This window comes from Ranitomeya variabilis, chromosome 1 (assembly GCF_051348905.1).
Source record: "Ranitomeya variabilis isolate aRanVar5 chromosome 1, aRanVar5.hap1, whole genome shotgun sequence".
NCBI lineage: Eukaryota > Metazoa > Chordata > Amphibia > Anura > Dendrobatidae > Ranitomeya > Ranitomeya variabilis.
Window position 1 is genome coordinate 588,260,274 of NC_135232.1, and position 25,391 is coordinate 588,285,664.

Genomic DNA, 25,391 nt, shown 5'->3' on the forward strand with positions numbered 1-25,391 from the left:
CAACTTAAGTGAACTGTGGGAAAGAGTCTCCCAATGCATCTCAGCTTTCCCTCACGGTGATGATACAGCAGAATTAACAGCGTTCATTAACCGTTTATCTGCCAAGCAGGAATCTTATGAGAGGCTTCTTACCAAGTATACCACCTTTCTGAAAAGTAGTAATGTTCCAGATGCCTCACTAACCCTTGCCCAAATAGAAGAACTGAGCCAGCAGAGGCAAGGGACAGTGGAAAACACCAAGGTTAAAGCAGACCTCCGCATCGCCCATTTACAGGAAACCAGATCACACCGATCTGCTGCATCCAAGCAAACTATCAGGACAGCCAGATCATTACGGTCATGCAGAACTACTAGTTCCAGGAGGTCAGTCTTAAGTGACCAACTCATCCAAGCGCAAATAGCCGCTGCAGACTTAGAGGTGAGGAGTGCCTTCTCAAAGAAAGAAGCAGAAGCAGAGGCTGAAGCCAAACAAGCACAAGCAGAGGCCCAAGCCAAACAGGCAAAAGCAGATGCCCTATTGAAAATCCTCCATACAGAAAAGGAAAAGGCCGCTGCCTTCGCTAAAGTAAAAGTCCTGGAACAAGCGTTGGGCCAGTGCACTAATACAGACTGTTTTCTCCCCACAGAGGAGGTTAGCACGGCTGATCGCACTGCTGAGTACGTGCTGAACCAATCAGCCTCCATGCCTCCTACCAGCGATCTCATGCAACCGCCTAAACCGGATGTCGCAGTGCCGCAGATACTGGCGCCACCTCCAATCCAATCTTTAAATGTGCCTACACATCAGCAGATCTCATCTGCAGCAGACCACAAGGTGAACACCAGCGCACCGCCACAGTTCAAGCTACAGCCACCAGTCACCACAGAGGTTAAACCGCAGCTCAACCCTTATGCTACGTCATTCCACCCTGGTACAGCTCAGCCTTACACGCCAAACGACTTACCCGTCCAAGAGGGACTACAAGTTTCAGCGGCAACAAGGAACGAGAGGTCAGATCTGTCTGATTTTGCCAGGTACATGATACGCAGGGAGCTGATCAAGGTTAGCCTTTCCAAGTTTGATGACTGTCCAGAGAACTTTAGGGCCTGGAAATCAACTTTCAAGGCTGCAATCGCAGATTTAAGCCTCACCGCCAAGGAAGAACTTGATCTACTCATCAACTGGCTTGGCCCAGAGTCTACCAATCGCATCAAACCGCTAAGGTCAGTGCACATGGATAACCCAGCTCCGGGTCTCGCTGCCGCCTGGAAAAGGCTTGAGGAGTCGTATGGCAGCTCGGAGGTCATTGAGCGTGCCTTGCTCGACAGACTTAAGAACTTTCCTAGGATCCAGATGAGGGAAACTCGCAAGCTTCAGGATCTCAGCGATTTACTGACGGAACTCGAGTTTGCTAAGGCTGACCCACGCCTAACTGGACTGAGATATCTCGACAGTGCTCTTGGTGTGAACCCCATAGTAGCGAAACTACCACATGGCATACAGGAGAGATGGACAATACAAGGCTTCAAGTACAAGGAAGATTATGGTGTGTCTTTTCCCCCTTTCTCTTACCTTTGCAGGTTTGTCCAGAATCAAGCGCGGGTGAGAAATGACCCCAGTTTCGTCTACACCGATCCTGACATGTCAATGCCACCATCTGCCGCTAAGAGGTATGACAACACCACACCAAAACGCAGAGACATTAGAAGGACTGTATCCGTCAAGAAAACTGACATCCCTTCTGCCATGCCCCCTCCTGCTACATCAGTTCTCCCTGCCCCGAGGGAAAGGGATCCCAATAGAGAGTGCCCACTCCATGGCAAGTCTCACTCTCTTCATCACTGTAGGGGGTTTAAGGCAATGCCTCTGAGAGAGCGCAGAGAGTTGTTAAAGAAACATAGAATATGTTACAGGTGCTGCGCATCTACCAACCATATTGCCAAAGACTGTACGGTAGAAGTCAAATGTGCTGAGTGCAGTAGCAATAGACATGTAACAGCCATGCACCTTGCCTTAGCTCCTGGAATTGCCCAGCATACCCCTGCCTCCAGTCCTGTACCAGTCCATGGCGGGGAGGGTGAGGGGCCAGTAGCTGCTAAAGCAACAGTCTCATCCTCTTGCACTGAAGTCTGTGGGGAGGGATCCGGTCCCAAATGCTGTGCCAAAATATGCTTAGCCAGTGTTTACCCAGAGGGGAAGCCAGAGAGGGCTGTCCGCATGTACGTTATGTTAGATGAACAAAGCAACAGGTCTCTAGCAAAACCCAAGTTCTTTGACATCTTTGGTATAAAGACACCGGCCACTCCCTACACTCTCAGGACCTGTTCCGGCCTGGTAGACACCACGGGCAGAAGGGCCAGCGGGTACATGATCTCTCCAATTAAGGGCACAAAGAGCTTTCCCTTACCTGCATTGATTGAGTGCAATGATATGCCAGATGAGAGAGAGGAAATACCCACACCTGAGGCCGCTTATCATCATCCCCACTTAAGGCACCTGGCCAGTGAGATCCCTCCCATGGACATGAATGCAGAAATACTAATCCTTCTTGGGAGAGACGTCCTTAGGATGCACAAGGTGCGCCAGCAGTGCAACGGTCCCGATAATGCCCCATACGCGCAGAGACTTGATTTAGGCTGGGTAATCGTAGGAGATGTGTGCCTGGATAGGATGCATCACGCAGACTGTGTGAGTTCCTTTAAGACTTATGTTCTAAGTAATGGCCGTCCTACCTGCTTCAGACCCTGTCCCTGTCATTACCAAGTGAAAGAGGGGCCTTCTGACATAGTGCAGACACCCGATGTCATTCCCACCCCTTATGATGACAGTTTGGGGGGACAGGTTTTCCGCACAACTCACGATGACAACAAGATAGCCTCATCAGTAGAAGACGAGGAGTTTGTCAATATTATGGACAGTGGGTTTGTCAAGGACAAGACCAGTCATTGGGTCGCACCCTTACCCTTTAAACTCAACAGGGCCAAACTCCCAAGCAACCGGGAACAAGCCTTATCCAGACTCAACTCCTTGCAGCGCACTTTAAGCCACAAACCTCAGATGAAGGAACACTTTGTCACCTTTATGGGTAGGATATTCAGCAACAACCATGCCGAATCAGCCCCTCCACTACAAGTCTACGAGGAGTGCTGGTACCTGCCTTTCTTTGGGGTATACCACCCACGTAAGCCAAACCAAATAAGAGTAGTGTTTGACTCTAGCGCAAAGCACCACGGTACATCCCTTAATGACGTGCTCCTTACAGGTCCCAACCTCACCAATAACCTAGTGGGGGTGCTATTGAGGTTCAGAAAAGAGCGTGTAGCCATCACTGCTGACATTGAACAAATGTTTCATTGCTTCATTGTGCAAGAGGATCATAGGAACTTCCTCAGGTTTCTGTGGCATCGTGACAATGACACCAGTAAGGAGGTAATCGAGTACCGTATGAGAGTACATGTGTTTGGTAACAGCCCTTCACCTGCCGTAGCTACCTATGGGTTGCGCAGGACTGCATCTGAAGGAGGGGCAGAATACGGGGCAGATGCTCAGCGCTTTGTGGAGAGAGACTTTTATGTTGATGATGCACTGAAGTCCCTGCCCACTGAAGGGGAAGCCATTGATCTGTTAAAAAGAACCCAAAGTATGCTGTCCAAGGCTTGTTTAAGACTGCACAAAATTGCCTCCAATAGCGCAGAGGTCATGAAAGCCTTTCAACCTAGTGACCATGCTCCAGGTTTTAAAGACTTAAACCTAGGGTCAGATTTGCCACCTGTGCAGATGAGCCTAGGCCTGAAATGGGACTTGTCAACAGACTCCTTTGGGTTTCAGGTCAGCTGTGCCAACAAGTCATTTACAAAAAGAGGTGTCCTTTCAGTAGTCAATAGCCTCTATGATCCCATGGGATTTGTTGCCCCCATCACCATTCGGGGTAAATTCCTATTAAGGCAGCTTTCAGAGACTGTGAAAGATTTGGATGAACCGCTGCCTGACAGTAAGCTTAAAAAATGGGAATCCTGGAAGCAGTCCCTTCAAGCCTTAGAAGGGGTTAATGTGTTAAGACGCTATGTACCAATACCTCTTGCCTCAAGTAAAAGAACTGAGATACATGTGTTTTCTGACGCATCCACCGAGGCCATAGCAGCAGTTGCCTATCTAAGGATTACAGATTCTTCAGACAAAAACCATATTGGGTTCCTGTTCGGCAAGGCTAAGCTAGCCCCCAAACCCGATCATACAATTCCTAGACTTGAACTTTGTGGGGCAGTGCTGGCCGTGGAGATGGCAGACTTTGTGCAGCAGGAGCTAGATGTCAATGTGGACAATGTTAAGTTTTATACAGACAGCAAGGTCGTCCTTGGTTACATTTACAATCAAACCAAGCGCTTCTATGTGTATGTACATAACCGTGTGACAAGAATCAGGAAATCTTCTAAGCCTGAACATTGGAGCTATGTTTCGTCTGAACTTAATCCTGCTGATCTCGCTACCAGGGCAATATCTGCCAGTGCCCTAGTGAAATCTGCCTGGTTAACAGGCCCATCATTCTTGCTGGACAAGGAGGAAGAGTCAACTCAGGACAACTTCTTCAGTCTCCAGAATCCCAACAGCGATCCTGAGATCCATCAGGAAGTCAAGACTTATAAAACCAGAGCAGGACAGGACCGCCAGCACTTTGAATGCTTCTCGAGCTGGACGAGGCTTGTACGAGCTATTGCAAGGTTAGTCCATATTGCAAAATGTTTTTGTAAGAAAAACGCTGATACTATCTGTCAGGGGTGGCATGTGTGTAAGGAGTCATTAGATGCGCAGGACATTGCCAGAAGTGAACAAACAGTTATACGCATTGTGCAAGGAGACGCTTTTAAAGTAGAACTGGAATGTTTGCTAAAAGGTCAGAGTGTGCCCCAGACCAGCCCTATTGCCAAGCTAAACCCTGTTATTGACAGTCTGGGTATGTTAAGAGTCGGCGGGCGCTTGAACAAGTCCACCCTTACAGAGTCAGAGAGAAACCCTCTCATTGTTCCCAAAAATCACCATGTTACTACCCTGTTAATCCGGCACCACCATAAATTGATTATACATCAAGGCAGACATTTCACGGCGGGAGTTATCCTATGGTCGCTGGGAACTCTTGGATTTGCAACCCTGTGGATTACAGTTACACTTTGGATTACAGTTTGCTGTTCTTTTTCCTTGAGGCCTTGGCCAGTAGGCAGCCTCCCACCTTCATTACAGTTTGTTCCTGTTTTACATTTTTACCCTTTTTTATGAACAAAGACTACAACTGTTCTTTTTGCATATTGTGTCTATTAAAAGTGCAATTATTAATGCTTTTCCCTTGCAGCTATTCCATGGACTTTGGGCATTTTCCAATGCAGTTAATAAAGGAGTAAAATCCCTTGGATTTTAGGCGAGGAGTGTGCTGCCACTCTGTGACAGATTCAAATGTATTTACATTATTGTTTTTTCTGTTTTTCCCTAGTTGTTCTGAAAATGCATTCAGTTTGTATTGTGTTCTTACTTGTTATGATTTGCTGCCACCCAGTGGTCATCTTGGTGTTCAACATGTATATTTGTATATGTTAATGACCTGGGTGGAGACCTTGCTTTCCCGGTCAGAACTAGTTCTTCTTCCTGTCTGCATTCTGTAATTGTGGAACATTGAAGGAAGTCATACTTTCTGACCTGGCAAAGGAATTGTCTTTTTATCTAGCGAACCGTGATTTGCTTCAAGGCAAAATAAACTGCCAAGTAATCTACTCCCTGACTCCTTGTCTTGTGGATACAGATGTACTAGAAGAATTCAGGTACGACTCGAGTAATATCTGCATGCAGTTTTCTCACACATGGCAACGTTCTCATGAGGCTGAGCATAAGACAGTCCATACGTGAGGGGCGCGTGACAGAATAGGTGCCGTTCCAACCTGAATAACAGGGAGGGATGGAATAAGAGAGGAACATCTAATCGAGTTGTGAGGGAACTTAAGAAACAGACACAACAGTTGTGGGGTACTTTCCGTGAGCACAGCAGGGAAGGACTACAACACACAGCGCTGAGAAGGAAGGCACTGATTTCCACCTGTGAAGAGAACTCTGGAGGTGCCATTGGACCGGCCGGACTTGCGCAGCCTGGTGAACCGTATTCTGGACTGAGGACTCAGAGATCTCCAGTAAAGAGGTAAAGAGACTGCAACCTGGTGTCCTCGTTATTTACCGCGACCTGCACCCCACCACTGCACCGTTACCACACCACTTATTGCACCGGACGTCCCCCACTGACGGACAGGGCCACGGACCGGGTCTAGCCACCGTGATAACCCCAGGACTGAGATCCCAGAGGCCCGGCTCCGGGTACCCCTCGGCCCTGCGGCGGTGTGGGGGCGCTCCAACTTGGCGTCACGAACAGGATCTACTTAAGCCTGAAGAATCAGGTCATGTGTGCCTAGAGACTGTGATTTGTTGTGCATGAACTGTAGCTTTATTGAGAGACTGTGTGCTACCATTGACCAATAGAAGTTCCCGCCAAAAGCCGCCGCCATTGCTACTTTGGAGAAGAAGGAGGGCGTGCTATGGGAGGAGACTACCAGAATGGCGCGAGAAATGGATACCGCCCTCTGCGCTTCGGGCTGCAAGGAGATGACCTGCCCCAAAGAAGAGGACAACCTCCTGATTTGCAACAGCGGGAAGCAGGAGATGGAGAAGCCCGACCTCGGAGAAATGGCGGAGTCAGGTGCATGCACTGCCACCGACTATCAGGCAGCGATGATGAGCAGCGAGTGCCTGAGCAAGGAAGGAGCGATCCCGGCCTGCCCTCCTTCACCAGAGACGGACCAGGAGCCTGCGGACCTGACAGCGGAGCTACGTCCACCAATCCCGACCTCAGAGTTAGAGGAGGAGGAACCACAGCGAGCGGAGCAGCGTTCGGGGGCCACATCGGAAGAGCCGTGGTCCGAGCAGCAGCCGACTCCAGCGTTCTTGTTAGCGGACCGGATCGACATCGGTGGAACCACATCAGGCGTAGGTACGGAAGACACCCCTGCCTCCCCGCTCGGTCCCGCTCCCGCGACCGACCCTTCTCACAACAGTAGCCGCCTCTTCATGGCGGGAATGGTGGCATCATCCTCCGAAGTGAAGGAAGGTCTGGTACCCCCTGCCACCGACCGCAATGGGAGAGTTCCTAGATGTGAGTTCGGAGGGAGTGATTCTCCGGTGGGAGGCCCCCAGGATTCAGTCGAATGGGGTTTGGAGAAGAAGTCACGCCGTTGCCGTGCTCACTTGGGAACAATATAAACAGTGCCTGATTTCCCAATGGAAAGACTGGAAAGAGGTGGGACAAACCCCCGCTGCATTAGCCGTGAACCAGGGTCTGAAGCCTGCACGGTCAGGAGATACCCGCCATCGGAGTGCCCGGGAAGAGTGTGCCCGCAACGTTCGCCGATGTGGATCTGAGAGAGTGTCATCTACTACCTCAGCTACGACTGAACTAAATGTAGCGGAGCTTACCAACATTGCCACTGCCCATATTATTGCAGCAACTGAGCTGGCGGCTGGGATCCGTCTTCAGGTTCAGGCGTCAGGTGGTCTGACTGCACTGGGAAGACCCACCACGGGCACTGGCACCACAGTGGCTGGGGGGCAGGAGCCCGAGCCACCTGAGAAAGAGTAAACCTCGGAAACCTGAAAATGTAAATAGTTACTGTTTGTTCTTTTGTTCCTGTTGCTGCTAAACCCGTCCAGGGTAAACTTTAAAAGATGACCCCTTTGTTGACCCGGGGTCACTATTGTTGTTTTCCAGAAGTTTTGCACAAAGTTACACAAACTGCAGTAATCATGGACTGTGCATGATTCGAACTTTCCTGTAAATAGTTTGCACCTTCTTAAAGGTGCTTCCTACTGGTTTTAGTTAAAGACACTTTGCGAAGATGCCATTCCGGAGCTCTGGCATGAACTGGTAGGCTGAGAAGACGAGCTACCTCAGAGAGACTTGATCTCCTCTTAAAGGGGAGGTTAGAATTGAACTTGGAAAGTGATACTGTTTCCGAACAGTAATGTTATGATGATGCTCTGAAAGAAATGTAACCGTTTTACGTGAAAAGTTATATGTGTTTAATATGTTTGAAATGTGAAGTTTGAATAATGTTCTTCAAAAGGAAAGATGCAGAAAGCCTGTTGAGGTAGACTAGAGTTCTGCATGGATAGAAACGTAGGAAAGTAATAATGAAGGTGAGGATAGAAGGTAAACCCTGCGTCCCCATAGAAAGTTAGTTCGTTACTAAGGACAGAAAGTAGACCCGTAGGGGTTAGTGAGTGAGTCCTTATAGGAGCCAGGCAGAGTGGGCTCCATGTTCTCAAACTGAAAGGAATGTTATGTCTATACTATGTATAGTAGAGAAAGGCAGTAGGCCCTGGCTGAACGGGGCGGTCCTGTAAAAGAAAGGAGAGGCAGTAGGTCTGGTGCCATAGGGACAGGCGGTCCTGCAGGTTCAAAAGTAGGAGAATGAAGAGTTACTTTGCCCTGTAATGTGATTATAGGAAGGCCTTTGATAAACTAAGAGTGTATGTTTTTTAAAGGCAATGTTAATTTATTGTTCCAGCATTTGCACTTAGTAGAATACCCGGTTGGGTAATGAGAGTAAATTGTAGCCTGTTGCTATGATATTTGATTATGTTTTGTAACGTTAAAGTGTCCTCACCTCCCATAAAGGGAAGCCTGTTCAAGTATACTTATTGTTTTGCACTCAACAAAATTGTATGTCTTTTTGCTAATCTGTATTGTTGTTTTTCTTCCAAGTCCCGGAGTACTGTGTTTAACCAGGGGGGAGTGCAGCGCCCCAGAGTCCTGGTCGTTGCAGTACTGTGGCTTCGCCACTAAGGGGAGCCATGGTGCGTTCGATGGCACTGAAGGAGTTCTTCTGATCAGGTATCACAGACACCAATATGTTTCACAGCAGGGCCTCCGGGGGGAGCTAAGGGTGCTATTCATTAGGCCACTCCCCACCATAGTGGGTAAACTGGGGGTCAGGCAGGAAGTTAGAGAGAACGCTGACTGGATTGAACGAAGCAACACCTAGTGAGAGAGGGTGTTGTGGAGGGAGAGACAGTAGGGTCTCTGCCAGGGGTGGGATCCTGGCAGAGGCTCGGCATTGGAAAGAACGTAACGGGACCGTGCCTGCTCAGCATAGCGGCGGTGCCCAAGAAAGGACTAGAAGCGAGATAGATTGTGCTGAGTGAGAAACGAGATCAAGCAGACGGAGAATACCAGCAGGGGTTTTGTTGAAAGAGGCAGCACCTTGCTGAGGCGCATTACCGGTGGCCGGAACGCCGAGGGAGTGGAATAATATACCGCTTTAAGCCATACTCCAAACAGCGGCAGGACAGTCAGTCTCAGGCGGGCTGTCTACCACATATCACCTATGAAGTCTTGGGGGGCAATTGCGGGAGAGGGGCGTCACTAGGGTCCCGGAAGAACTCCAGGCCTACCTGACAAACGGGTGCCGTTCCAACCTGAATAACAGGGAGGGATGGAATAAGAGAGGAACATCTAATCGAGTTGTGAGGGAACTTAAGAAACAGACACAACAGTTGTGGAGTACTTTCCGTGAGCACAGCAGGGAAGGACTACAACACACAGCGCTGAGAAGGAAGGCACTGATTTCCACCTGTGAAGAGAACTCTGGAGGTGCCATTGGACCGGCCGGACTTGCGCAGCCTGGTGAACCGTATTCTGGACTGAGGACTCAGAGATCTCCAGTAAAGAGGTAAAGAGACTGCAACCTGGTGTCCTCGTTATTTACCGCGACCTGCACCCCACCACTGCACCGTTACCACACCACTTATTGCACCGGACGTCCCCCACTGACGGACAGGGCCACGGACCGGGTCTAGCCACCGTGACAACCCCAGGACTGAGATCCCAGAGGCCCGGCTCCGGGTACCCCTCGGCCCTGCGGCGGTGTGGGGGCGCTCCAACAGCACCCCTTGCCTCTGTGCCCCCACGATGGGAGGATCTGAGAAAACTGTCCCAGAACTTGGCCATTGTTCCCCTGCCTGAGCTGGATTGTACTTCTGTCTCTCTCGCTTGGAGTCCTTGGTTGTACAACAAACTCTGACGTCTGCTGCCAGCGTTCTCACATGGGAATTTTCTAAGTAATTCTGCTACAAGGGCCCTGTGGTACTGCAACATTTTTGTACACCTCACTGCCTCAGGCAGAAGAGATTGTAAGTTCTCCTTGTAGTGTGGGTCTAGAAGTGTCACCAACCAGTAATGAGTGTCACCCAAAATTTTAATAATCCGAGGGTCACGTGAAATCCAGCGCAACATAAAGTCAGCCATGCGTACCAGACTGCCAGCAGGCAAGACTTCCGTGTCCTCACCAACAGGACGACTGACCATGCTGTCCTCCTACTCCTCATCCTCCTCCTCTCTTTCCTCAGGCCATCCCCGCTGAACAGACGCTAATACAGATGTGTTTGTAGTACCATCTATAGAGCATGAAAGTAGCTCCTGCTCTTCCTCCTCCTCCTCCTCATTGCCTACCAATCCACGTTGAGAAGACATGAGGCTGGGCTGAGTGTAATCCACCTGTATGTTTCCTTGCTCCATGTCCTCATGCTCCGCCTGCAATGCATCCTCTTTCATTGTGAGCAGAGAGTTTTTCAGAATGCTGAGAAGCGAGATGGTGATGCTAATTATGGCGTCATCACCGCTCACCATCTTGGAAAGTTTTGGAGGATGTTACATATGTCTGACATCCATGTCCACTCCTGAGGTCTTATGTGTGTGGAGTCTGACCTGAAATTCGACCGCCTTGTTGATGTTGGTAGTCAACAATGGCCCTCTTCTGCTCACAAGTCCTTTCCAACATATGCAGCATAGAGTTCCAGCACGTGGGGACATCACACAACAGTCGGTGAGCTTGAAGCTGAAAGTGCTGCTGAAGCACGGCAAGGGCGGCTGAAGCTGTAGCTGACTTTCTAAAATGGGCAGACAGACGGTGTACTTTCACTAGCAGATTCGGCAGCTCCGGGTAGCTTTTCAGAAAACGTTGAACCACAAGGTTAAGCACATGGACCAAGCAAGGTACGTGTGTGAGCTCACCTTGCCTCAGAGCAGCCACCAGGTTACGGCTATTTTCACACACGACCATGCCTGGCTGTAGGTTCAGCGGTGTCATCCAAACATCTGAATGCTCTTTCAGCGCTGTCCACAACTCTTCTGCATTGTGCGGTTTATCACCTATGCAGATTAGCTTCAGCGCAGCCTGTTGCCGCTTGGCTGAGGCAGTGCTGCAGTGCTTCCAGCTTCTCACTGATGTGTTGATTTCAGACATGGAGGATGAAGAGGAAGAGGAGAAGGAGGTGCAGGAGCTGTAGACTGTGGGGGCAACCCTGAATGACGTAGGGCCAGCAATCCTCTGCATGGGGAGGATGTGTTCCATCCCAAGGTCCGACTGGGTCCCGGCTTCCACTATGTTAACCCGTTAACCCAGTGTGCTGTCATTGAGATGTACCGTCCCTGCCCACAAGCACTTGTCGACGTGTTCGTGGTTAGGTGGACTTTCATGGTAACAGCATTGCTGAGGACACAGGTAATGTTGTGGGACACATGCTGGTATAATGCCGATATGGCACACAGGGAGAAATAGTGGCGACTGGGGACTGAGTACTTTGGGACGTTGCGGAAAGCTTCCGTCTCAACAAGCCTAAAAGGCAGCATTTCTAGCGCAAGCAGAAGAGAAATATTAGAATTGAGGACTGTGGCCTGTGGGGCGTTGGATGGGTATTTCCGCTTGCATTCCAAAGACTGGGTTATAGACAATTGAACGCTGTGCTGGGACAAGGACGTGGATGGGCTTGCTGATGATGCTGTGAGCCACAACAGGTGCAGGGCTAGAGGCATCTTCACATGCACGGTGTAATGGGGATTGGCTTCTATGCAAAACAGTGGAAGAAGCAGTGGTGTGACCAGCAGGCAGTGGTCCTGGAGCCTGGGGTTCAGCCCACAAAGTCGGGTGCTTTGCTTGCATGTGCCTGATCATGCTGGTGGTGGTCAGGCTGGTTGTTTTGCTACCCCTGCTGATGCAGGCATGGCAGGTGCTGCAAATGGCCTCTTTGGGGTTATAGGCAGAGTCATTAAAAAATAGCCAGACTCGAGAAGATCTCACAGATGGAATGGCAACTTCATCCATGTTGGTGTTATGGGGAATGGATGCACGCCTTTTGTCTGTGGCCACCACACTGCTTCTTCCTGCCTGTTGGGGGGATAGCAAATAGATAATGGCTGCACTCAATTTTACTTTGCTAAAGCAAGGAAATGTGCGATACATGAAATGTGAATAGCATAATGGCTTGTGAAATCTATGAAAAAACACATGAGATGCTTAGCACAAGATTTGGCCAAAAATTTTGAGCCCATCCACCAAACGTCAAGGTAATCTCAGATCGGATGGGCAATTAACCTGTCTGCCTAGTGTGAACACTTACCTATGGCTAACAACATGGTAAAGCCTGCAATTATAGGAAGGTCAGAACCAACTGTGTTTGGATGTAATTAAAATCACAGCATGGTGAAGGGCGGGGCGTTCAAGTCAGAAAAAACAGTACATAGTAAATATAGGAAAACTGACTGAACAGCAATCTAGTCTGAACTGGTGCATAACCAAAAAGTCTTACATAGTACGTAGATAATGGCTGCACTCAATTTTACTGTGCTAAAGCAAGGAAATGTGCGATACATGAAATGTGAATAGCATAATGGCTTGGGAAATCTATGAAAAAACACATGAGATGCTTAGCACAAGATTTGGCCAAAAATTGTGAGCCCATCCACCAAATCTTGTGCTAAGCATCTCATGTGTTTTTTCATAGATTTCACAAGCCATTATGCTATTCACATTTCATGTATCTCACATTTCCTTGCTTTAGCACAGTAAAATTGAGAGCAGCCATTATCTATGTACTATGTAAGACTTTTTAGTTATGCACCAGTTCAGACTAGATTGCTGTTCAGTCAGTTTTCTTATATTTACTATGTACTGTTTTTTCTGACTTTAACGCCCCACCCTTCACCATGCTGTGATTTTAATTACATCCAAACACGGTTGGTTCTGACCTTCCTATAAATGCAGACTTTACCATGTTATTAGCCATAGGTAAGTGTTCACACTAGGCAGACAGGTTAGTTACCCATCCGATCTGAGATTACCTTGACTTTTGGTGGATGGGCTCACAATTTTTGGCCAAATCTTGGGCTAAGCATCTCATGTGTTTTTTCATAGATTTCACAAGCCATTATGCTATTCACATTTCATGTATCGCACATTTCCTTGCTTTAGCACAGTAAAATTGAGTGCAGCCATTATCTGTTTGCTATGTAAGACTTTTTGGTTATGCACCAGTTCAGACTAGATTGCTGTTCAGTCAGTTTTCTTATATTTACTATGTACTGTTTTTTCTGACTTGAACGCCCCGCCCTTCACCATGCTGTGATTTTAAACACATCCAAACACAGTTGGTTCTGACCTTCCTATAAATGCAGGCTTAACCATGTTATTAGCCATAGGTAAGTGTTCACACTAGGCAGACAGGTTAGTTACCCATCCGATCTGAGATTACCTTGACGTTTGGTGGATGGGCTCACAATTTTTGGCCAAATCTTGTGCTAAGCACCTCATGTGTTTTTTCATAGATTTCACAAGCCATTATGCTATTCACATTTCATGTATCGCACATTTCCTTGCTTTAGCACAGTAAAATTGAGTGCAGCCATTATCTATTTGCTATGTAAGACTTTTTGGTTATACACCAGTTCAGACTAGATTGCTGTTCAGTCAGTTTTCCTATATTTACTATGTACTGTTTTTTCTGCCTTGAACGCCCCGCCCTTCCCTATGATGTGATTTTAATTACATCCAAACACGGTTGGTTCTGACCTTTCTATAAATGCAGGCTTTACCATGTTATTAGCCATAGGTAAGTGTTCACACTAGGCAGACAGGTTAGTTACCCATCCGATCTGAGATTACCTTGACGTTTGGTGGATGGGCTCACAATTTTTGGCCAAATCTTGTGCTAAGCACCTCATGTGTTTTTTCATAGATTTCACAAGCCATTATGCTATTCACATTTCATGTATCGCACATTTCCTTGCTTTAGCACAGTAAAATGGAGTGCAGCCATTATCTATTTGCTATGTAAGACTTTTTGGTTATGCACCAGTTCAGACTAGATTGCTGTTCAGTCAGTTTTCCTATATTTACTATGTACTCTTTTTTCTGATTTGAACGCCCCGCCCTTCACCATGCTGTGATTTTAATTACATCCAAACACAGTTGGTTCTGACCTTCCTATAAATGCAGGCTTTACCATGTTATTAGCCATAGGTAAGTGTTCACACTAGGCAGACAGGTTAGTTACCCATCCAATCTGAGATTACCTTGACGTTTGGTGGATGGGCTCACAATTTTTGGCCAAATCTTGTGCTAAGCATCTCATGTGTTTTTTCATAGATTTCACAAGCCATTATGTTATTCACATTTCATGTATCACACATTTCCTTGCTTTAGCACAGTAAAATTGAGTGCAGCCATTATCTATTTGCTATGTAAGACTTTTTGGTTATGCACCAGTTCAGACTAGATTGCTGTTCAGTCAGTTTTCCTATACTTACTATGTTGGGGGGATATGCCATCTTCCCCATTTATGCTGCTGTCCTCGCTATGCAGGTCCTCCTGCCAGGTTGGGTCAGTCACTATGTCATCCACCACCTCGTCTTCCACATCCGCACCCTGCTCCTCCTCCTGACTTTCTGGCAATTGTGTCTCATCATCGTCCACCTCTTGTGACACTTTCCCACCATCGCCTTCGAGTGACCGGGGCTGGTCAAAGCTTTGGGCAGCTCAACATGCGATCTCATCTTTCCCCACTTCAAGTTTACCAGCAAAGATTTCTGAATCTTGAAATGGAAAACTAAACAGCTCTTCAGAGTGTCCAAGCGTGGGATCAGTTGTCTCAGGGCACTCGGCATGGTGGGAGGAAGGAGGATCAGGGTGAGGAATATCCTGGCCACACTCATGGCTACTCAAACTTGACCATGTGGAAGACAAGGTGGTTGTGGTGGCTAAGTGACTGGAAGCATTATCCACTATCCAACCAACAACCGTTTCACACTGCTCTGGCTTCATTAGTGGTGTGCTGCGGTCCCCTAGAAACTGGGACAGGAAGATTGAGCGAGAAGATGTGGGTCTTTGCTGTTTCCCACTTTCACGTTGCCCACGGCCTCGTCCTCTGGATGCACCATCAGCATCACGTCCACTTCCCGGTCCCTTGCCCTTTGTCTTAACCATTTTAAATGGACTACTGCACTATTTCAAATACTCAACACAAATGTCTTTATTAGTAGCGAAATAATATGTGATCAGTATGCCTGCAAATCTAAGATTTTTCAAACCCAAACACCAGGCAGGCCTCAGCCTGACCTAACAGACTGTATTCAATGTTTTATTTTTTTTCTTAAAGTCAATTTATGCAAAATAGTGCTGTATAGAATTTGAGTATCACACAGCCAAAAAATAAGTACACCGGCCTCCAATGCCCAAACTTGGAGCAGAGATATATGACGGCTGTAACAGAAATGCCACACAGGCAAATCTGTTGCCTTTGAATTTTTTTTATGTGAAATAGTGCTGTATAGAATTTCAGTATCACACAGCCAAAAAATAAGTACACCGGCCTCCAATGCCCAAACTTGGAGCAGAGATATATGACGGCTGTAACGGAAATACCGCACTGGCAAATCTGTTGCCTTTGAATTTTTTTTATGTGAAATAGTGCTGTATAGAATTTCAGTATCACACAGCCAAAAAATAAGTACACCGGCCTCCAATGCCCAAACTTGGAGCACAGAGATATATGACGGCTGTAACGGAAATACCACACTGGAAAATCTGTGGCCTTTGAATTTTTTTTATGCTAAAAAGCGCTGTATAGAATTTGAGTATCACACAGCCAAAAAAAAAGTACACAGGCCTCCATTGACAAAACTTGGAGCACGCAGATATATGAGGCCTTTTTCAGTGAATTTAAAACACACTAAAAAAAGGGGGGCACAAGGGTCGCACACACAACTATGCTACGTATGCCTGACAAACTATAACTTTTCAACAGGCCTCACTCTGACAGAACAGACTGTATTTTTTTTTGGGTGGGGGATTTTTGGAAAAAAAAATAGGCATATAGACAGTAAATAAGCTGCAGCAGCAGGCAGTTATAGAACTTTGGGAAGGATGCAGTGGGAGCAATGTACGCACATACAGTGCCTGCAGGCCTTGCACTGATGTGGATATGCTGTGCCCTGCCTACCTAGCGCTGCAATATCGGGACCCACAAATTAGCCCTAAAAAGGACTGTTGGTTTCTGAGGAGTTGTGGATGTAAGAAATGCAGACCTACACTAACTCTAAAACCACGATTCCGACCCTATCTCGGCAGCAGCTCTCCCTACTCTCGCTGAATCAGGAACAGAATGCGGTGAGCAGTGCGGCGCCAGGTCTCTTATACCAGGATGATGCTGTACGGCTCAGCCAATCACTGCACGACCACAACAAAGATGGCTGTGGCTTTTCATGGCCTGGCAGACAATCCCTGCACCATGATTGGGACTCTAAAGTCCACCAAAACTGCTGGGTGTAGACTGCAGTTACCGCCGAATAATACTGGAAATGCTCGCTGCTCGCCAAGTACGCCGAGCATAGCAATACTCGGGCGAGTAACGAGTAGTGGCGAGCACGTTCGCTCATCACTAATTATGTTATATGGAGGACCAAGGGGAGTGCATTATATTGTATGGAGGATCATGGCGAATGCATTATATTGTATGGAGGACCAAGGGGAATGCATTTTACTGTTTGGAGGACCATGAGGAGTGTACTATATTGCATAGAGGACCATGAGGGGTGCATTATTTTCTATGGAGGACCATGGTGAATGCATTATATTGTATGGAGGACAATGCGGAATGCATTATATTGTATGGAGGACCATGGTTAGTGTATTATGTTGTATGGAGGGCCATAGGGAGTGCATTTTACTGTTTGGAGGACCATGGGGAGTGCATTATATTGTATAGATGACCTTAAGGGGTGCATTATTTTCTATAGAGGACCATGGGGAATGCATTATATTGTATGAAAAAACATGCACAATGCATTATATTGTATGGAGGACCATGAGGAGTGCATTATATTGTATGGAGGACCATGGAGAATGCATTTTATTGATTGGACTACCATGGGGAGTGCATTATATTGTATGGAGGACCATGGGGAGTGCTTTATATTGCATGGAGGACCATGGAGAATGCATTTTATTGATTGGACTACCATGGGGAATGCATTGTACTGTATGGAGGACCATGGGGGTTTCAATATATTGTATGAAGGACCGTGGGGGTGCATTATATTGTAAGTTGGACAATGGGGGGTGCTGTATATTGGGTGTTGGACCATAGGGGTGCATTATATAGAGGATTGTGGGAACACAGTATACTATGTGGAAGGTTATGTGGGTTTTTTATTATATCTGGATGCCTTTGTGGGGATCTATTATACTGTATGCAAACAAAGTGTGGTGTGAAGGTTTGTGTGAGGTCTGTCATACTATGTGGAGGGCTGTGTGGGGGCCATTGTACTATTTGGAGGACTAGTGTAGGCCATTATACAGTGAGGAGCTATTATACTGTATGTAGGTCCATTATACTGCATGGGGGGCTGTGTGGGGGTCACAGTTGGGGGATCATACTGTGTTGGGGTCACCATACTTTGCCCTGAAAGCTGAGGTGGGGTACAGTAGGCTAATTCACCATGGGGGTATCATATTGTGTCTGGGGGCACCTTTATTGGCATCATGCGTTATGAGGGCAATGAAAGAGGAATCTAGGGCTTCAGTAGGAGGAAAATTACAATGTAAATGCTGGAAAGTTGTAAGATATGCTCTTCTGTGACCCCGACAATTATTTCTTTTTTTGGGGGGAGCCTAATTAGAACTTCTGCTACGGGACCCCTTGATTTGCATGTACGCCACTGGTGATCCAGGGGTCTTCCCCATGCTGTTCTCCTTCCATTCAGCCCTTTTTCCACCCATTTCAACATTTTCACTGCCCCCCAGACCTCTTTGTAGGGTCTGCCAATATAAAGCTCGGCTTTCCCATTGTCTCTCATTATACTCATTACTTGTGAGTATTAGGAATTGCTCGGTTCCAGTAACGAGCACCCGGGCATTTTAGTGCTCACTCATCTCCAGTAAGGACACTTTAAGGTTGGATACACTGACATTATAACTAGTGACAAGAATGGGATCTTACCAGCACAACGCAGAAGATGCTCCCTAAAGGCTTATCTCCACACTGGACATTGAGTATTTGGATATGTGATCGGCCATTAGCAGTAAGGTTAGAATGAAATATTCATTGTGTGTCCATCAGTGTCTGGTCTGTTCTGTGCACCGTCCGTGTACAGTCAGTCACAGACATGGACAGAGCACCCACCAAAAAGACCCTCAGATGAATGAGCCTGAGATCACAGCAGCTTGTGGGACTTTTACAAGGACACTGTATGTGGACAGTAAAGAAAATGAGTCCGTACTAAGGAACGAGTCATTTTTGGAGGCGTTTATCATGTGGCATCAAGAACGCTTCATCTTTATTCTGCGCTCAGCATCATTACAGCAGGAACATTTATACAGAATTTATTTTACGTTTTGTACATTTGCCCAATAAAATGCATTAAAATAAGAACTTGTGGCCATATTTATAGACAAATAAGATTAGTATTTCCCAGCAATAGATCTGTGTAAGGACTGGTTTTTGGTGGGGCGAGCTGTTGGCGTTTTCTTCCATTTTCGGGTACATACGACATTTGGATCACTTTCTATTTTGTGTTGTGGGAGACAAGTCGGCCATTGCTTTTTATTTTTATGCTGATCTTCGTGCAGGTAAGTAATGGGATGACGTCATAGTGATAATTTTATGGCCATAAGGCAGGAAAATAACATTTATATGTCATTTATGGGAAAAGTTTTGACATAAACCAGCAGAAAGGGTTTTATTTTATTGTTATTTGTAATGTTCCTCATGTTAAACATTCTATTTTACTTTCTTTTCTTGCTACATTAACTAGGGGAGTTGAATATTTGGCCACTATGTGTACTAAAGTGGCAACCAATTGGTGCCCTGTGACCACATTGGGGTAGATGTTTCATTACAAAAAGTGTCCACTAATTAGATGCCGCGATCACTATTGCCTTGGCCGACTCTACAGATAGAGGAACTAATAGAATCCGATTCCTATGACATCACGATAAATCTATGTCACAAGTGATGTGATGACATCATCACATTCTAGATTCCAGCTTCCACCTAAGGGAAATCACTGCCTTACAGACTTCCAAGGGTGAGGCGGCCCTTTTTTTTTCTCGTGATAAACGAAGAAAAAGATATTCTAATGGCGACAGAGAGAAGACGAGCCCAAAGAGATCGGGTTCTGAGAGAGAGGAGAGTGATCCATGAAGAGCTGGTATTTTTCGCTTTAGGGCGAAGTGACATAATGCCACCGGACATGGACACTGATGCTACAAAAATGGCATCAAAACGACAACATCTGGATATGACAAGAAAGACCAAAAGACAAGAGATCCTTTCAAATAGAAGGAAAATGGAGACCCCCATGGAGTTCTCGGATGATGAGCTTCAGAGGGCCATTCCTGTCTCACTCAAGAAGATTGGAAAATTGGCCACCGAGATACGGAAGAGAAATAAGGAGGCCATCCTGAATAAGCGCAGAAACATCAGCGCAGAGATCAACCTGGACGAGGTTCTCCAGGGAACACAGAGACAGGTGTCATCCAGGGCTGAAAGCCAAGACACCCCGAACCTGCAAAGAATGGCAGCTAAGGAGAGAATGAGGAACAACAGAGACTGGGCTGTCCAATGCAGGAGACATCTCACCTATGCTTCACCCATTATTAATGGGAATGGTGCCCTATGCGGATCCTGGTCATCAACCAAAACCATTTCCATCCCGGATTTTCTCTTCCATCTAAGTGATTCCTCACCAGAAAGATCAATTGAGGAAGATGAGCCTGGTAAGATGGAAACAGCTGAGTAGAATAAGACTGGGAGTGAGGAGGATTATACTCCTAATATTATATACAAATCTCAGTTATCAATGCTGACTAATGGAAGAACTGTCCTTGTTGCCCGTAGCAACCAGTCACATTTCAGTGTTCTATAGAATGGTAAGAGATCGATAATCTGTCAGTGATTCGTTGCTATGGGAAACAGGGCATTTTTGATAAATGCAGCCCCAAATATTAGACATCTCCTGCTGATTTCTAGAAATCTGATTACAAATGTAATGTCGGTTCTGGAGAGATATTTATTAATACATCTTGTATCATCTCAATAGATGGAAGTGATAAGATGCCCCCGGATTCTGCGGTGACGCCAGTAGAAGACCCTACAGATGTCAGTTCCTTTATTTGTCCCATAAGAGAAATTAATCCAATTAACCTTTGCCACCTTGTATTCCACAAAAACCTGGGAGAGGGATGCTTCGGAAAGGTAAGTGTGAATTTCTCCTCCTCCGCGCCCCCAATGTGTCCTACCCCTGATACACAGGAGGACAGACATATTCATTACTCATTACAGGGTGTTCATATGTAATGAGAATGGGGATAACTAGTGAGACATGGGCAAAGTGCGGCCCCCCGGCCACATCCGGACCTTTATAAAGCCTAAACTGAGCATTCCAAAAAGGGCAAATAGCACAAATATAGAATATACCCAATAGGAAGAAGGGGCAGGGGGCTCAATATTATCAATAAAGGAGAATATATCAAGTTTATTGGGAAATAATTACAATGACAACAAACGTGGTTGGGAAAGAACTAAAAGACTCACAGAGGGAAACAGATAGAAGTCGATCAACAGAGCATCCAAAAATCCCCATAGTAAGAAGCACGAATCCCCTAAACCTGCCCTCATAGAAATCATATGAGGAGATGCAAGACCAGTGGCGCCCCCTCCTGGCTCCCCTTGTTACACTGGTCTGCCATGCCTAAAGTGAGCAGTGTTCAGACCCATGGGGCTTTATCTGCCCTGTACGTTGTTACTTGTATCTCTGTACACCTATTTCTGAATTTGTCTGTTCGCTAAGTCTATCTTGAGCATTTTTCTGTCCACCACTGTATGTCTGGTTTATGTTATTCCTATATCATTTTGTCATTAGAGCCATCGATCGATCGATTTCTGTCTGATTCTCTCTGTGAGTCTTATAGTCTTCTCTTTCACACCCACTTTTGTTTCTATTGTAATTATTTCTATAAACTTGATATTTTCCTTTATTGATGATATTGAGCCCTCTGCCCCTATTGGGTATATTCTATATCTTTGCTATTTGTCCTTTCTGGAACACTCAGTTTAGGTGTTATGTATCGCTTGCATAGGGCCTTTAGGTCTTTCATCCTGTGCATTTGAGTCTCAGCGCAGCAGGTGCGACGACAGAACCAGATCGCGCCTGCGGGAGCTTCAGGCCTTACAGTGTACAGAGCAAAATAATGGGGGACAGTGGGAAATCATAAGTTCGGCCTGTTGGCTCGGCCCTCCACAACAGCCATGTGGCCCATAGGGACAATTAATTACCAACCCCTGCATTAGACAGATCCCTTAAATAGATGGCAGAGTTTGGTCTGATCTCTTGTGTTTTTTTCCAGGTCATCTTGGCATCTGATCCAGACACTGACGAGATGCTGGCCGTAAAAAAAATTGCAAAAAGTTCATGTCATAAAGAAACAATCACTAAAGAAATAGATATCCTGAGAATGGCTTTCGGCTGCCCCTTCATAACAACTCTGCGGGGGTGTGTAGAGTCACCGACAGAATATATCATAGCCATGGAGTATGTGGTCGGAAGAGATCTGTATGGCCACCTGGCTCAGTCTATATCGTTTGATATGGAAACATCAAGGTAAATTCTACCGGCTGATAATCCGCTGCCCGTGCATTGTAGTCCTAGAGCAATGGTGGAACGCCCACCAGGGTCGTGGGGTACTCTGTACCTGGTTCGGTTGTTATTAAAGGGGTGGTCACGGTGGCGGCGACCTGGTCCATGGCCCTGGGTGCCCAAGTAAAAGGGACGGTCTTTAAAGGGATTTAAATAAAGTTTGCAGAAATAGGAAATGTACATGATGCCACCTGTGGTACTCGGTCAGGAGTGACCAACGCTGCTTAAAGGGGTCCTCTGGGGGTGATAGTACTGCAGCAAAGATGGTATCGCTTCCCACAGGTGAAGCTGGGTCCCCAGGACTTCCGGGGTGTTTGGGCAAAGATGGTGTGGTGCCGGAAATAAACGGAGGACACAGGGCTGCAATCTCTTTACCTGATTACTGATGTAGACAGTCTCAGTCCAGGGTACCAGCAACAGGTGTTGGTGTCGTCCGGCCAGCCTGGAGGCAATGATGGATCCCTCTCCCAGGTGAGGGTTTTAAGCCTTCCTTCTTTTGCGAGGTCCTTGCTGCCTGTGGCTCCCTTACAAGGTCCTCTCTCCTGTCCTGTGAAAGTACCCCATATGGTGGGCAATGCAAGCCTTTTTACAGGGTTTCTATCACGACCCGAGCTCTCTGTGTATTGCTGCACCTTTGGGTGTGGGTGCACACAGACTACATAAAGTCTTCTGCCCTCCAGTGCTGCTGTGGGACATGGAGTGCGACACAGCCTCCGGCTCCTGGTGCCCGGTTCCTGCGCTTCAACTCAGAGGGTGCCCAATCACATTTCCCCTCCGAGCTCCTTTCTTCTTCTTTGCTTCTCCCCTCAGATACTTGCTATCACTGAAACCCATCTGGTTCTCTTCTGTCCTGGAGTAGCAGCACCACATGTGGCTGCATGGCCCCACTCTCTGCTCTCACTCCACTCTCCTTCAACTTCTGCTACCAACTCTCTAACTCCTCCTCCAGACCGGAATATATATATATCTGGGGGAAGCTCCCCTGAATCCGGGTTCAGAGCGCCCCTTTCTGGCCTGGATTCAGAATGTGTTGCATGTAGGTGTATTACCTGTTAAAGGGAATCCTCCTTGCCTCCAGGCATGACATCACCCTCCCTGAAAGGAAGGCAACATCACTGTAACAACCGGTTACCTGGGGTGTTACAATGACAACAGGAGAAAATGAAGCCCTGAATAGGACACGTGTGCGATCTCCTGATGTTCTCTGCATGATTGTGTATGTAACCACTGATCCATCCTCTACTTTCTACTCCACAGACTCTTTGCGGCAGAAATGATTTGCGGAATCCAGTTCCTCCATGAACACGGCGTGATACATTGGTAATCAGCTCATCTTCATAAATTTCTGTTGTCTCCTTACACCTCTATTGTAGAAAGTTCTGTTCATGAATTATCCTCACAATGAGTGTCTGCTCCTTCTTCCTGCAGTGACCTGAAGCCTCAGAATGTCCTCATCGATGACATGGGACATATAAGAATATCAGACTTTGGTGCATCAGCTGTGAACGTGGCTGAGGATGACCTTTTGTATGGTTTTGTTGGCAGCCAAGGTTACATCGCACCCGAGGTAAGAGATATCCCTGTGTGATTGATGTCGATAGTAGGATTGAGGATTAATCTGATCCCACTGTATCCGGCTCATATCTAATCACAGACCGGTCCTTGTAGCTTCTGTTTGTAAATCCCCTTCCCAGTATATTCAGCTCATCTCCTATCTTATGTTCCCACAGATAATGGATGGAAAAGGCTTCAACTATCTAGCAGATTCCTTCTCATTTGGTGTCATCATGTACATTATGATTGTGGGGACACAGCCGTTCTACAGCAGAGGCACATTGGAGCAATACCACCTGTCTCTGTGGGAGGATGACCCATATTTTCCACCCTGGATGCCCATCGATGCCCATAACATCCTAGAAGGGGTAAGTAAGATCATAAGAAGAAGGATAAGGGGGATTATAAGGGGAGATAGAAGATATGTCATTACACAATGTCTATGGACTGTCCGCATCATATCAGTAATAGTACACAATATAATGATTAATGGTCTCTGTCATTTTCCAGCTTCTCTGCAAAACTCCAACTGCTCGGTATCCAATAACATCATTCATCCGAGAGCAACTATTCTTCCTCTCCATAAACTGGAGCTACGTGGAGTCCGGCACAGCCGACCCACCATTCCGATGGGGGCAAAGATGTAAGTATCACACATAGGAACATCCATAGTGTTACTACTGCCCAGTAACACATGTATATCCTCATCATTACAGAAGAAAGAATCGATTTGCAGGACCCTGGTACAGAACCCACGTCATTAGTCCACAGCCACCAGACAAGAGTCCTGTAAACAGACCCATCCTGTCGGCCTCTCTGACGCCTCTTCTTATTAGTAGGCCAGGTGTGACTTCATGGGTGTGTGATATTTCACTGGACCTACAAGTCAGAGGGGGCGCTGGGGGATCCAGAGGGCATGATGCAGCTTGCAGTGCTCCCGTCCAGCGGTCACGGAATACTGATGTGGCAACTGGACCAGGGCAGCCGAGAATTTATTCTCTCATCTCTACTAATCAGTACATTAACCCTTTAGCATACGGTATATATGTGAGTCGCCGATTCTCAGATCTGTACATTTCTCTTCTTACAGGAGGATTAGGCTGATAATAATTAGCTCCATTCCGGAAACATCGAGGAATGAACATTTACATTTATCGGACTGGACAAGCACATTGGACTTTCTTTATTACCGGACTATGACAAACATATGGATATTCCATCACAAACCATCTACCTACAAGACAGAGATAAGGAAGCGGCTGCTCCTTGATCTACTTGATATCGACCAGAGAAGGATGCGGCTGCTCCTTCATCTACATGATATTGACCAGAGAAGGACGCGGCTGCTCTTTCTTCTAAAAATAAACAGAGAAGATCACAGAAACCGTCACTCCTGGTCCCACTGCCGACCATCGGCCTGAGAAGACCAGAATCTTACATCGGAGTTTGTTTCTGTGGCTATTAGTAGCTTTCTTTTATGCTGCTTTTTGCATGTTTCTTGTGTCCTTATCTTCCCTCTCCCACATGTCCTCCCTTCCCTTCCATATTTCCTTGAGACATGCAGCGGTGTACATCCGTAATAAAAGCAGATTATCACATTAGTCCATAGATTCATCTTTCTATAGAATAAGTGCATGAATTGGGAGATGAAATTGGCCTGCAGTAGGAATTATTACAAAACGGTTGTCCACTACTTAGTTATGGATGGGTCATCAATATTAGATTGGTGGAGGTGCGACATCCGGCCCCCCGCAGAGCTGGTTGTAGCTCCTGCGAAGACACCACAGCTGTAAAAAAATATAT

The 25,391-nt window shown here is 46.7% G+C and overlaps 1 protein-coding gene across 1 annotated transcript; it reads left to right on the plus strand.

Annotated features, from left to right (window-relative positions):
* Window positions 1-19,397: 19,397 nt before the first annotated feature.
* LOC143806924 (protein kinase C theta type-like) lies at window positions 19,398-25,179 on the plus strand. The gene is made up of 8 exons (XM_077288014.1): window positions 19,398-20,115; window positions 20,439-20,593; window positions 21,745-21,998; window positions 23,292-23,354; window positions 23,463-23,601; window positions 23,765-23,956; window positions 24,099-24,231; window positions 24,679-25,179. Coding segments are annotated over exons 1-8 (1,578 nt in total). The 5' UTR covers window positions 19,398-19,475; the 3' UTR covers window positions 24,681-25,179.
* The last annotated feature ends 212 nt before the right edge of the window (window positions 25,180-25,391 follow it).